The sequence below is a fragment of the Accipiter gentilis genome, chromosome 12 (genome assembly GCF_929443795.1).
Source record: "Accipiter gentilis chromosome 12, bAccGen1.1, whole genome shotgun sequence".
Taxonomy (NCBI): domain Eukaryota; kingdom Metazoa; phylum Chordata; class Aves; order Accipitriformes; family Accipitridae; genus Astur; species Astur gentilis.
Window position 1 is genome coordinate 12,045,983 of NC_064891.1, and position 15,211 is coordinate 12,061,193.

Here is a 15,211-nt window from a genome sequence, read left to right on the forward strand (position 1 = left end):
TTAAATTAATTTGTATCTCTGTCTCTCTTTGTGTATGAGCTACAATGTAATTAGTCCATGGGCCTTAAATACCACTCTGTCAGTAAAGAATGAATTTTCTCCTTTTTGCCACTATGGCATATTATTGAACTTTTACATGGTTTCTGATACTAGTAGCTTTGAAATTATTTTCTCTTGTTACCACTAGCTGTTCTTTTGTTTACCATTTTTAATTTATGCATTTGACTGTTTTCATTACTCTTTATATATTTATTCTTGCTGGTTTTGAAATATTGCTATACATTTTCAAACTTATTTGAATTTTAACCAAGTCCTCTACCTCCACTCCCCAAGTTTTCTAAAAGCATTTTACAGTCCATTAACCAAATTATTAATCATTCAGTAGAACCAAACTGAGGACAAACTCCAGTACTGGCCAGTTTATATACCTTCCTAGTTTGCAAACTACTCTTTAATACAGATTTCCAATTATATTTACTGGAGGCTTGTTTCACTATTCTCCTGATTTTCTAATAATTTAAGTTGTTTCTTTATGTGAAGCAGCATTTGACAGCATTCATACCTCATGTTTCATTTGGAAGTTTTGCACCAGGTTGAGGTCTGTAAACATTCGAATTGTACACAGTGTTGTTTCAAAATCTGATAGCTCAAAATCACTGAAGTTGAAATCAGTTAGGTTAAGAGATTGTGCAGATGGTACTACAGCAGCCTAGAGAAGAATAAGAGAACACAGCTTAGCACTAGGAAAGAGAAAGCATAACATAAATACCTGCTTTTTCAACAGAGAAGTAGTGAGATACTAAATTTTACCTTCACGTTATACTGAAACCTGATGATTACTTTGCATTTATCTTTCCTTAGCCTTTTCATTTAACATTACCTTGCTTGCTTAGATTTAACACACGCTTTTCCACAGACCAAAAGAATAAGGAATGGATTACCTGGTCAGTCTGTTATCTAAATCAGCTAAGGCAAATTGTAACCAAGAGTATGTATGAAATTGGGAGACAGAGAAAATAAGGCAGTGGAGTTACATGTTTGTTTTTATGGGCGTGCAGACATCAAAATCTGTAACTGTTGGCATTTTTCTAAAAATGGTGAGGAAAGAGATGTCAGTAGAACAGAATTCCTAATGGAATCCACATTCAGTGCTATGGTAGTCAGAACATGTCCAGAGGCAGAGCTTTCTCAGGGCTAGAAACCTGAAAAATTAGGGTTGACCTGTGATCAGTAATCTTTAAAATCTTTGGACAAAGTTTTTGATGTAATTTGAGTACAATCATAAACATTCAGTGTGAAATTTGAAATTATAAAGTAGGCAAAAAACCCCAGCTCTATACTTTTTAAAATCTGTAACTTTTATTATCAGTAATATCCCCATGTGTTACATGTATTACAGTCCTATGTATTACAACTGTACTTTTTCTAGTTACAGAATTCAGAGTATAGCCATTGGTTGCCCTTCAAAATACAAATGTTAGGGTTGCTAACAAAATAAATGGTAAATCTTAGGCTATAGAACAAAAATTAGTATCATTTTTTTCAGTGAAATAAAAGGTGGAGTTCTCAGTGCTACTTCTCTACAGTTGTTCCACCTCAATATGAGTGTGGTTTAAAAGAAAATCAGGTAAAACTGAAATGGTGAAAGAAAGAAACCTATATATTTATCTTCCTCTTTGTAATTCTAGGGGAAAACATTTCTCCAGCATGGGGAACTGTGTCCTAGAACGCCGAGACACTGAAAAGGAAGCATGTGCCATAATCTACAGTATTGTTACATGTAGCACGCAAATCAGCTCTCTCCATAACTACGTCTTCCAATCTCTGTTCCGTATAAGCTTGCTGTTATCTTTCCTGTGTGTCTGAATTGGAAAGTCATGAAAGATTATGAAAAGCAGTGTTTACACAGAAAAAAATTCCAACATTCTTACACATTTCTTGTACCAGTAATTTTGTCTCCCTCAGTTTGGATTCATGTGGTATTTCATCTATGAGCATGTGAAAGAACCACCAGGCCTGTATGTTCAGTGGAAAATAATGCAACCATTTAGGAACTCTAATGACATAATTTTGAAAAATTGCAACTGCAGTCTGGTATTTCATGAGGAAAGGGGCTGGAAGGACACAGTAGGAGCTCAACAGAACACCTCATGCCTGTGTTCTGACTTCATTCATAATTTATCTTTCCCTTTCTTGATCTCCTGCCTTTGAAGCCACAACAATAAGTTTCATTTCAGCTGAGACATAAAAAACTGCACTCTATAGCTATTCAAGTGTTACTTAACTGGATTAGATATTTCCTCTTTCACTTACTGAAGCCGATAGAGCTATCTGCCACCCATTTTACAGCATGAAAGTTCATCAACTATTTTCATTTCAAGTTATTGAGCTATGGTTAGCTTCTGTAAGCACTGACTGAACTACAACCTCTTGCTCAATTTCTCCACCTCAGGAATATTATAAAGAGCATGAAACAGTCAAGACAAGAAGAAAATGTGCCAATTAATTCCCCTCTTTGCATAACTGTGACTTTTAAATTACTATTGCTTACTATAGGCATTCATATTAATAGTAATTAGTAGTGAATAATTAATTAGTGACTCCATTTCATTACCTGGTTAAGTATAGAAAATAATTTTAAAAACTTGTCTTCTATTATGATTGAAAAACCTACAGATAAAGCTTATAACTTCATTTCATACACCAAGGTGTTACCTTCAAGGAAAGCCTCAAGCACAAGAAGAGTCCATTCTGGCATGCAGGAAGTCAAGCAAGCATGGTAAATGGCCAGCATGGATGAACAGGGAATTCCTGAGTGAGCTCAAATGAAAAAATGAAGTACATAGAAGAAGGAAGTGGGGATGGGCTACCTGGGAACAATACAGAGACATTACCAAAGTGTGCAGGGGTGAAGATGGGAAAACCAAAGCTCAGCTTGAGTTGGAACTACTGAGGGATGGGAAGGGCAACAAAAATTGTTTCTGTAAATACATTGGCAGCAAAAGGAAGGCTAAGGAAAATGTGGGACCACTGTGGTAACTGACTGGTTTTGCTTTGTTTCATTTGCTTTGTATGATAAAACACAGGTTGCAGATAGTATCCAGGCTCAAAGGAGGTGACTCATGCAATATGACATTCTGTGGTATGTGGAAATGATGATGAAAGTGAAAAATTTGACTGCAGCCTATTACACAAGGCAGATAATAAATAGAATAGAATAGTTCCAGTTGGAAGGGACCTACAACGATCATTTAGTCCAACTGCCTGACAAAGCATCTATTTTCTGTGCTATCAGATTTTTTAGAAGCAAAACAAAGCAAATTGCAAAAAGGTATATCCAGAAGCATAATTTTAATCTATTTTGGCTGGCTTGATACAACGATGTGAGTGCAAAATAAAAATTAATAAAATTCTGAAGCCAAGTAAATTGCCATTCATTAGCTGACCCTCAGCAGTGGAACAGAAGCTGTACAATGTGTTAGCTTCAGCCATCAGGGATGGTCCAGTTTATAGACAGTGACTTGCTACATCACTGTAATTTAGGCACCTGGATCGCATCTCCACACATTACACCAATGCTGTACAATCTGAAGCCTGGAATAAACTATAAGTAACATCTGTCTATCACTTCAGGCAAGGTGGTTACATTAGCTGTTCCACATGCTGATTTCAAAACTGAAGTCTTTCTATAATGTATTAATGAGAAGGTAGTCAACACAAAGGTATCCCAGTAATGTGGTAGAGGTTATTCTTAACTAGGGGAAAATACTAGCACAAGTACTTCACAGAAGCTTTTGGAAAGTCTGTGTGAGTACACCAGAAAAGAAAAAAAGTTCTTTACACCTTGCTGACAGTTTAAGTTAGACTACAAGGAAAGAATCACTTGCAGAAGTAAGGAACTGCCATGCTCACATATTTCCCTGAATCAGTACGTAAAATAATCACCTGCTCTGAATTGCTTTATAGATTCACGTATCTCTCTCCCACAACTACGAGGAGAAGCTAAGGAAGTAAGTTAGCTTTCTCAACTTGGGTAGCAGGTACTCCCTTTGTCACTACTTATCCAGGACTTAGGTTAAAACTAGGAATAGGAGTACTGATGTCTAACATGAATGACTTGATCTTGAAACTACTTGGCCCTATCTCTTTTCAAGTACTGCTGCCTTTATCAATGCACAGAAACAGCAAATAGTTTCAGAAAAAAAAGACAGAGGTTGATACTTGCAACATTTAATTGCGTTCTACTTCGTGAGTACAGAGGCAAAGGAAAAAAGGCAGCAATGATCCTGTATCTCAAAGGGTACGTGATATTTAAAGAGCAACATTTGTCTCTTTTCCTTTTAGGAATAAGGTTTTAATTGATTCAACTAGAAGACTGCAGTGCAGGAGTATTAACCACATGATTGTACCATGTGGATTTTTAGGGTAAGGGTCTACAATCACATCTCATCACAGGGTAATTAAGGAGAAAACTGAGGCTGTTGTCAGTAGGTTGAAATTCTGTCTGTAAGGTTTTGCTCCTCCAATCTAAACCTTTTAGGAGTCCACAAATAAAATGTATTTGAAAGCTACAGTTTTAAATTAGAGAAACCACTTGCTGGTAAATCTGTTGTCACAAATTTCACTTGCGACAAGCCTTAGTAATTTCTGTTGCCAATGCCGTGTTTCACTAATACGGTATGTATTAACTGTAATGATTCAAAGATAGCAGGTACAAGTATCAATTCCAGTATTATGCTATAAAGGTCAAGTCCTGTATCTACTTTGATATGTCATTGATTCTGCTGAGTAACTTTGTGACAGCATGCGTCCTAGCTGGGGGAAAGCTCTTACACTAAATTTTACATTGTGTTCAGTTACAAAATAACAGGAAGAACTACTTTTTTTTTTTGTACTATAAAGCTGTACATCTGAAAAGACAAGGGCTTCAGACCAAGTTTTGGCTGTGGTTTTATTCTTAAACACATTATAAAACAAGTAATTTCTCAATTTAATAAACTTTCCTTTAGATTTGTAATGCTTTGACCATGTTTGGCTATCATGGACATCTGTGAGGTGAGCTCGCAATGAAATAAAGACATACAGAGGCTTCGGTTATTTGGAAGTCAGGGAGTGAGAGGTAGCCTAAGACATTACTAAGGCACTTGCAGAACCAGATGCAAAAATATAGAGGGTACACTAAATAGGTGAATAGCAGAGTGGAGGCCATATACATGGTAGTATGTAGTAAAATCTTTTAACGTGAAGAGACTCCACAAAGCAAGAAGTATTTTGAGCATCTTTTACCTTAATAGAAATAGCACTTCCATAATGCTTGGCAGATCACAAATTACTGCACAGTCAGTAATTTAGGAAAAAAAATCAAGTATCAATATTTTCTTTGTGTGACACACACCATATGGAAATTTAAGCTGTTCTCTGTTTTTCAGAAGAAAGAGGACTGACAACTACGAAGAAATGAAATCATTGCAATTTACAAAGAAAAACAAACTGAAAAAAAGCAGAAGAGAACTACTTTCATAAAAAGCAACACAATTAGAAAGTCTATATGCCATAAGGGAAGTTCTGAGTAATGAAAGTGGTGGAATATGGCACCAAAGAAAGAAATTAAGCTTTCTAAAGGCAAGAATAATGCCTAAAGGAGCAATTTTAGGAGTGGTCATTGAATTAGGTATCTTGTACACAAAAGCACAAAGAAGAAACCAAATTATCAGTGAGGTGGTTAGATCTATACTGCTATATAAAACAGGCCAGGGATCATTCTCTAGCAATGAGGCGAAATGCCACAAACTGGTTTGTGCATACTACATAGATAGCACTTGGTCCATGGTTTGCTTTGGGCTCCATGTGGTGCCCTTAAGTTGTAAGATACCCTTATTTTTAGTGCCTGTTTTCTTTTTTCAGCTCAAATTACCTGAACTAATCTGATTGTTCTGTTAAAATTTAGAGTGATGGCTTCATAGCATGAAAATAGGGTATTTGTTTCATGCCCTGGGATGTGATGTGACGAAATGTGATCTATCTGAGGGTGCAAAACCTGCTTGAATAGCTCTGCAAGATGGCAGGCTAGAGGAAGCCAAATCTGGTGCACTCATCCACACTGTCTATTGGAGATGGCCTGTGCTATGTGCTCTGGTACTGTGTGCTCTGGTATTACCTTAGAAAGTGGTAGCTGACATGGGCCAGGATTGTGCTAGGAAGCACGTGGACAGTTAATCAGTAGAGGTGGACAGGGGTTCAGTGCTAGGTTTGTTGTGGTTCTGTTTTATTTAGCAGTAAAGATATAACCACAGAGATTACAAGGCAAGCCGTGAAGAGAAACCATAGGAGGTGCATTGCATGCTGGTCTTGTCAGTGCCTCTTTATTGATGAGCAGCAGCATGGTAGTACTGAGGTTCAAAATCTGTGTGATACTAAGCATTCTAGAACTATCGTTAATCTTGTGCCTTGTTCTGTGGGACCTTGCTTGTCCAGTCCATGCTACCAAGCTTGTGGTTCCCTATGTCCACCTTCCTCTCCATCCCTCCCATTTTTTTTCCGTACAGCAGGGGTGATGCTATTTCCCCAGAATGTCTACTCCAACAGAGAGAACTGGAGAGACAAAGCACAGGCTGTGCTTTGAACTACACTTGAAATCATAGCTGTAGTTATTCCTTAGGCAATGGTTTCTAAAAACAGAATTAAACATGAGCAGAACGGGACACTGCACAGAAAAGTAACCATAAAAAAAAAATAAAAATATCTTTGCATTAACAATTAAATACAGAATTTCTATCTAAGGCCATAAAGCTGCACCCGTACTTGGGATGCTTGAAAAGTACCAAAGATATAAAACATACAACATTCAGACTTAGCTGCAGAAAGAAGAGTTCCCAACATTTTGCTTCTGAAATACTTAATCATTGTGAGTTGATACTAGCATTGCATCAGCTGTTACTGTCACTTAAACTCATAAGAAAGGCAGTCGGTATACTTCTGGTTCTCCTGTAATTGCAGCTCTCTGGCCAACCTGTATCTCTCATTGTAGGCATTGTAACATTTCCCTTTTATGTGATGTATTGATTCAACTCTGGAACCAATCAGTTTAAGCTTCACTATAATTTTTATTTCTGGAAAATGTGCTTCTGCATGTTTGGGGATCACATCTGTGCCCTTTGTTCTATTAATGGAATATTTCTGAAGTAATAGTAAAAAATTCAATTACCGCTGTTACCTGCAGCTCCCTCGTTTCCTCCTCAGCAGCAGAAGCATGGTATGAGAGAACCTACAGAAGGAAAAAAGCAGACCTTAGTACAAACAAAAAGAGCAATGTGATAAAAAGGTATTTTTCCTAAAGCAGAATTTTCAGCTTGCAGCTGCACTGCACTGCATTGCATTGCATTTGCTGATGAAATCTAGTATCCATGCAGGGCTTGTGCTGGTTTTAAGGGAGCTCTCTGAAAGTGTATGGGGAGATATCTGGAGCTTTCACAGATCTCCCACAGCACAGAATCTTCTTGAGATAATTAGGTCAAGAAAACGTAAATAGTTTCTACAAAAGAGCAAAGAACTCTGATTTTCTCTTTGGAAAGTTTTCGTGCCCCACTTTCAAAGACAAATAATACATGAAACAGCTATAATTATGAGCCTGACATTATTGCCATAATAATCCTTTCAGGAGTTTATTGAGACATAAAATAAAGTTTTGCCCTAAGTGAAAGTTGGCAACAAAAGTCTGAAAGAAAGTACATTTGTTTTATATTAACAAAATAAGGTCATATTTTTTAGCTGTTGAGAACACAGGACATGAAAATGGTATGGAGTTTTTTTAGCAACTAGAAACTGACTTTTTTGTAAAGAAATCATCTCATATACTAACATATAATCTGCCTGGACTTCCTGTATTATCTATAAAGTGTTAAAGTAAGAGAGATAATTGCTAATCTGCCATATATAAGCAAACAGCTCTTTTTTTTGAAGCACTGAAATTATTTTGACAATAATTTTACAACCTTTTTATTTAACATGACTTAATAGAGGTTTATTTGAGAGTTTTAACATTTCTTTTAGAGGCTACGGGGTAGAGAATCCCCATTTTAGGAATTCTGCACACACTGTGTTTACATAATGAATGCTAGGAGATCCAAAGTCTACAAATTTTTCACTCTCAGCTTCAAGTTATCACCTCTGAGTAATTCAGCTTCTCAGACTAAAGCCCTCTTTAGCTATTAACTTAACAGTAACCAATTCAAAGGCTGAGACCAGATGACGTTCATCTTGATATGGTTTGATGGAGCCCGAGGAAATTGCTGAAAACCTACAATAATGCTGCTGTTACGCCACAAACCAGTTTGTCTAAAGCACTGTGCCAAAATCATCACAGAAAACCTCAGACAAGAAAAGGAAGCCCCTAATCCCCCAAACCATTTCCTCTTCCTATGCAACAGAACAAACCTGCTATGTTGCCAATGTGTAACCTCATGTAGAGGAAAAGACGCATTCAGCTCACCGCTAAATTTCATGAGTGAAGTTAAAATACAATACCAAATAAAATAGTCTGCTGGCAGGTATGGAAACAAGTAGAAAAATTCCTGTGCAACTCAACAGGCCAAATGCTGTTCTTCTGGGGGAGAACAATTTGTGTTCAGTATCCATATGAGTAGCTGCACTTATGTGTAGAACAGACAGGGTCTGGAGAAAATGAGGATCTGTTTTGGGCTAGTTAAGGACCACCTACATTTTCAGCTCACCTCTAATGTCACCATCTGTTTGGCCATGGCTCTTTCTACAGCTTCGTACATCTGTGTATTCTGGATCCCCAAGCCACAAAAGATGGCAAATGCTTCCAGGAACTGTTCATCATTTCTGTTGAAAGCCTTGATTTTGCCCGAGTTTTCTTCCATCTTATTCACAAGCTGGCAAACCCCTATGCCAGGATACAGAAATTAAAAGAAGTAATACAGAGAACTCCCAACATATCACCTATTGTATGAAACATCAAGAGAAAAATTAAGTCTAGGACAGTTTAGCCTACAGTATAAACCACCAATATACACAAGAGTTACAAACAGGAGTGCTGTAGGATTTTCCCTAAAGTTTTTTAAAGTAATTTCACTGTATTATAGGATAAATGCTAAAATGTTATATATTACTAAGTAGACTCAAAAGTATTTATTAGGATTTGTAAAACAAAAATGTAGGGCTTTACAGACTTGATTTTCTTGTGAAATTCTAGGGATGTTTTCATCCTAACTTTTATTATTAATAGTATTCTAGATTGATATAATCCCTAAAGACAATTTGTCCTTTGGAGGCTAATTAAATTTTTGTAACGATGCCAAAAGAACATTTATGAAAGTCAGAATGGTGGTACACAGAGTTTTCATTTCCTTGTTTGAGTCAGTACTGGAAATTTTTTAGAATAAATGAACTAAACAGAGAATACCCATGTTGAGGCTCAAAGCTTAAGTATACTTGCTTGTCCTGTGAGCATGTGATTGAATTACAGCCTGCTCCAAAGACTACTGAACTCACTGAAAAGCATCTTGCTGAATTCAGCTTGTTAGGTTCACACTTGTTGATAGTTGCACTGTTTATCTTCTGTTAAGAACTTCTGAACTTTTCTGTGCACATGCCATTGAAAGGTCTGACAGGTAACTTCTACCAAACCTCCCTGACACCATTCTAAGCAGAGGAAAATTCACACATATACCTCACTTTAGTTTTACCTAGGGGATGGCAGTTTCTGCTAAGAAATCAGAATATTAATTAAAGCAGCTGCATTGTAAGTGTATGTTGTCTTTGGCCAAAACTGCTTTGGGGGCGATTGTTGTCTTAAGTGAGTCCAAATGTTTTCTCACTCTCATGAGTGTGAGTACTAACAGTTTTGAGCATAAAAGCTAGCATTTTCCTGGCCAACTGCAAATAATTATCCCAGTGAAAATAATAGTTACAAATTAAAAATTCTGAAAAAAAATTACTAAATGAAAAAGTCTTCATTTTCTATAAATTGCTATTGCATGCCAGTTTGTACACTTTATGTATTTTATGAAGAACACTTTGCAGCAGAAAGAGTGAAATATTGAATATGTATTTAACCAGCAAAAGAGAAGATAACTGTTTAACATGGTGTTTCCAGAACACTCTTAATAATTCTTAGGTTTTCTTGCTTCAGTAGAGCTACTCCTAATTTACACAGGATATATGAACAGAATCTGAATGTGTTACACTTTGCCATCGTAAGGTCAGGGAGGCCGGATTTCCTCTCTGCTTATGGGTAGGGAAGAAATTATAATGAATAGTATTTTACAGCCACACCAACAGTGAACATAATCAGCAGCTACTGTAAGGTCTTGTCAGTGCTAAGAATTTTTTATATGAAAGTATTTTCAGCATTTTAGTACTCCATATTTACAGACTAAAAAAGCTCATTGAGGTTTTTAATTGAAAGGAAAAAAAGTCTTTGAGGGAGCAAGTGTGCATCTTCCCTGTTGCAGTAGGTAGAAAACCTGAGGAAAATAATGTAGCACACACATGCAAACTGTGTTTTTAGAAGAACATTGGCCTTGCACATAGAAGTTTTAATGTCTGGTGACAATGTAACACTGTCCTGTTTCCAAATGACATTCTGTTTGGGGAACTTATTTTAATATCAGAGTCTCCTCTGAAGAGATCAGTAACTGTAGCTGTAAGCTGTTGTAACAGGTGTTGTGGTATCTGAATATTGCAAACAGGATTCTGAACCTTAATGGAATCAGATGACTAGATAAATGAATGATAGTAAAAATATATAATCCAGCAAATAAGGATTCACTAAGAACAAGATTAACTTTACCTGGGGAAAAGAAGCTGATTTATAAAACTCTATAGGAAAATATCATGAAACTCACTTTTAGATCTCTGTTCAGTACTGTTTATGACATTATAATTATTTCCATAGCAACTGTGATGTAATGAAAACAAGATTAAGACTCAACAGTGAATAAGCCACAAAAGCAAATGAATTCTTAAAAGACACAGCATTTGGATGCACGTAAATGTCTCTTAAAAAAAAATATGAGAACTGCAGTAAATATACTATGTAGTACTTAAGACTCTTTTAACTGTAACCTTTTTCAAAAGCTTCCCCAAAGCATTGAGGGGTCCATACATTACAACGAAAGGAACTCAAAAGTCTCTTAGTGGGACATAGTTATAAAACCACAGAAAGATTCTGTAAAGCTTTCAGCACATACCTGAAAAATGCACAAGTCAGGAGAATAAAAAAGTTCTTTTCATCTTTCTTGCCAGTAAGGTTTGCTTGGTTTTGCTGTGGACAGTTTTTCCTACCCCACGCCCATCTGCACACCCCACTTCCCAAATTCTGGTTTTGGGTATAATAATCTTAAAAAATAAAAAAGTAGACCTATAATAATAGTCTTATATAGGATATAGTATGCTAAAGGAACTTCTGGGTATTGTCCCAAAGACAACTTCTTGACTTTACCCTATTAAAGACCTGAACATTAGGCAGGCTGTGAAACCTTAAAAAACTTCAAAGAACGTTTCCCAGTGAGAATTACTCAGATTTGAAAAACTCACCTAAATGGGTGGCCTAACTGAAACTTTTCAGTTTGAACTTCCACAAAAAATAACAATAGAAAAAAACTACATGAGATCAGATGCAACTGTTTTATCAGTAGCTAACAGCATAGTGAAATATCTTTAATTAAAGCTCAACAGTTCAGTCTTCATCTTGGTCTTCTAGGGTCTGGTAGAATATTTAAAGCAATGAAAGAACTCTAAGAAGCTGACATCAAAAGAAATTTCAGGGAGCTCCATTAGGAAAGATGATGCTTCTCTTTCTGCTTCAGGAGTTGAAAAAAAAGATCTGTCTTAATGAAAAAGGGACTTCGTATTTACTATATATATTTGGTTATGCAGTTTTGCCCTAATTCTGAAGGAAAATTATTTGAATACCATTAAAAAATGCATTCTTGGAACTCTTAACATTTACTTGCTAAATTTTGTAAAGCTGAGGTAGTTGGATTCATGCTGCTATCTAGGAATCAGTATATTTTGTGTTCTGTTTGCTTGTGGAACTTACTGATGCCAGGAAAGCAGGCTGACACTCATTCTACTCTCCATGGGACAGGGAAGTCCTGGTAATTTCCAAAAGCATCATCCCTTTGTTTAAGGTGAATCTGAAACTCACTGAAAGACTTAAAGCTCATTAAGCTTATTCCCTGATCAGATTCTCAAAACTATTTAGGTGTATATTAATTTTTGAGGACCCAGACCACAGCCACCTCAGTATTTTTAGGGAACTAGAGATAACTAGGCTTCTAAGTTTCCATAAGCATCTAGGCCTGTGAGGACCTATGTGATGTCTAATTACTTCTGAAAATGTTACCCCAGAAAACCAGTGGTACTATGGCCACTCTTTAAAAAGTTCTTGAAAAAGCAAAGGAGATGCTGCAGAGATAGTTACACTGGGTGGCTTTAGACACTTAAACTAGTGTCTTATGATAGGACTGTAGGGTCCCTGTGTAATCCACAGATAGAAGCAGGCACCTCCAAAGGGCAATTTGTAGCACTGAAATTGCACAGCAGCTAACTTTCTTCTAATGTATGAATCTCTCCGTAGCTGAGTCTCATTTGAGGAAACTGTCAATGTCTGTGCAGCTCAGCTTGCCTTTACACATGCCACTACTCTTGCCTAAAAGTCCACCACTACAGACAGCTCAGGCCTGAAGAGCTTATTTACTGATTTACATCTTCTTTTCCTTTCACTGCCTTGTGATCTACACAAGCAAGAGGGGTAACTCACTCTCTGAACAGGAAGCAATGAAAATAATTTTATTTACAGAAAATTTTCAAATGCAAAGAAGCTATAAAAATGGTGAAGTATCACAAGGGTCTTGTAGGTACTTGGTAACTTACCAGGTAACCAATTTACAGTCAAGAATGCAGTGGACTTACTAGTTGAAAACATGATAATCAATGGTCTTTTCTCCTGGGCTGAGATTCCATGTTACTGAGATTTTACTATGGAGCACAGAAATATTTCTCTGAAAGGTATAAAAATATTTTTTGAAAGATACCTACCTATCACTTTATTCTTTTTCCCATTTTTTATTGGTGTACACAGCAAACTCTTTATGTGTTGACTTACATCTTCTGCATTGTCATTCTGTTAAACAAACAAAAAAATACAGTTACAATTTTAAAGAATAATGTTCAAGTGGCTGAAGTGAAAAAGCCGTAGAGCTGGGGTCTACAACTGTTCTTTGCTTACATAGTCTTTCAAAAAGAACCACGTCTTCAAATAGTTTGCACATCTTTGGCTGGACAGCATAATAAACACTGTATCTGACACAAGCTTTGGTGAACAATAATACAGGTAATGATGATAATCTTCATTCAGTAGGAGTTTACAGTGAATTGTGTAATTGTGCTAAAAATGTGCTGATGTTATAACAGGTTCTTTCATTAGACGGTACCACTTCCATGAAAATGACAACTTTGCACCAAGACAAAGTGTTCTACTTAGTGCAGCTGAAAAGAGATCAGATGGGCTTTAGGACACCTTTTTACTCTCATCAGGTGATGAGCTATAAAATGAACGGACGTCTCCCCTTTCCAACATATCCCCTCACTTGCAATGTGGCAATGTAAGGAACAGGTGTCATAAAACAAGAGTAACTACCTGACATTAAGCTAACAGTGTGTTTTGTGGCACTAAAATTTTCATAAACTCTTTTGGTTTGTTTGAGATGCCTTGATTAATCCACTAACGCAATGAAAGGGGGCTTAGTGGAGACCAAGTTACGATCCAAAGAATGACAGGTAGGAAAACTACCACCAACATGGTCAACATTCAGCAGTCTTCCAAAGACCTTTTATCATGTCTCATGCTCCAAGAGAAGGAAACTGAATTTATTTGGGAGGTGAAAGGGTGGAAGGGTGGAACAAAAAGACAATGCATCTTTTTCAAATACCTGTTGAGAAAAGGACGTAGTTCTCCTCTGACTGCTCCTGGAATAACATGGCAGTTGCTGAGAAGTACATTTGGTGCAATCTCTAATTGTATGCGATGCAAAAAAATGGGTACACACTAATATTTCAGATCAAAAGGTTATTTGGGTTTTTTTTTTTTACTATTATTGCTCTGGTCTCTGGTGCTGTGCAAGGATTGTAGACAGTTTCTTTGCAGGCAAATGCACAAACACTATAATGCTTACAAGTGGCAATAGGAAATGTGATTCTTTAAAGAAAACATTAAAGCATTACATCATGCCAGATACTTTACATGACTCCAGGAACTTAAATACTACTACTTAATAGTAGCCCATTATCAAGAGTGTATATGGAATAACCGAAGACTAGGATTTGCTGTTTTCTGAACTGTGACATACCTGTGAAATCAGCTGTAAAAAAGGCTATAAGAATCAGCATCTCTCCCTAGACCTCTCCAGCAAGGGCAGCAGATAAACGCAAAGTCAGGCTTGCATGAAAATTGGTTTATGGCTACCCTGAGCAGAACCTGCTGTTTCATTGTAAAGTTCAGATGCATTGAAAGTCAAACTGGACTAGACTGGAAATAAGACCACAGTGCAGAATGCTTAATAAAAATGCCTGACCCAGTATTAAGGAACAGGAAGGAGATTAAGCAAAAACAGGCTTAAATGCCTTTAAAGAGTCTAGTAGCTGTTTGAACTTTGTCTCCACTGCACTCTGTTGGTTCAGGAAAGAACACGTACAGATGACTGCTGAAGCTTAGCATTTAGCTTCTATACTGTCCTTGTAAGTGGCCTGAATCTGAGGCAGGCAACATCATGGCTCTTCCACAAATAAACGCAAGCTGTTGTTCTGCCTCATGTCACTACCTAGGTACGTGAGGCCACCAAAGCATTTAGAAAGCACAAAGTTATTTTCATAAGGTGAGTAAGCATGCTGTTGAATGTCCGCTAAAGAAAGAGGCAAGCCAAGGTTTCTAGGGCACTAGGTACACCTGGGATTTTCCTCATGTCAGGGTTCATCAGATTTCAAAACATTCAGCCTACAGCCCTGCCTTGAGACTGCTCCTACACAGGGGTTGATATGCACCCACTGTGTGTTGAAAAACATTATCCAAAATTCCTTCTGGCAGTACTATTATTTTCTTTTTATGAGTTTCTTTTACATGCATATGGTGTAAGTCATCTAGATTTCAGGGAAAAATGCAAAAGTATTCTAACACTACTGACAAAAT

General features: G+C 36.9%; 1 protein-coding gene across 4 annotated transcripts in view; it reads right to left on the reverse strand.

Annotated features, from left to right (window-relative positions):
- The window catches only part of PDE5A (phosphodiesterase 5A), a 63,795-nt gene that overhangs the window by 14,131 nt on the left and 34,453 nt on the right, over positions 1 to 15,211 (reverse strand). For 3 of the 4 annotated variants that reach the window (XM_049814779.1, XM_049814782.1, XM_049814781.1), the window contains exons 9-12: positions 13,066 to 13,150; positions 8,730 to 8,905; positions 7,205 to 7,264; positions 563 to 709 (exon numbers count right to left, since the gene is read on the reverse strand). In XM_049814779.1, the coding sequence (XP_049670736.1) occupies positions 563 to 709; positions 7,205 to 7,264; positions 8,730 to 8,905; positions 13,066 to 13,150 (468 nt within the window). The remainder of the gene's footprint in view (positions 1 to 562; positions 710 to 7,204; positions 7,265 to 8,729; positions 8,906 to 13,065; positions 13,151 to 15,211) is intronic. The other variant, XM_049814780.1, reaches the window with a different exon arrangement.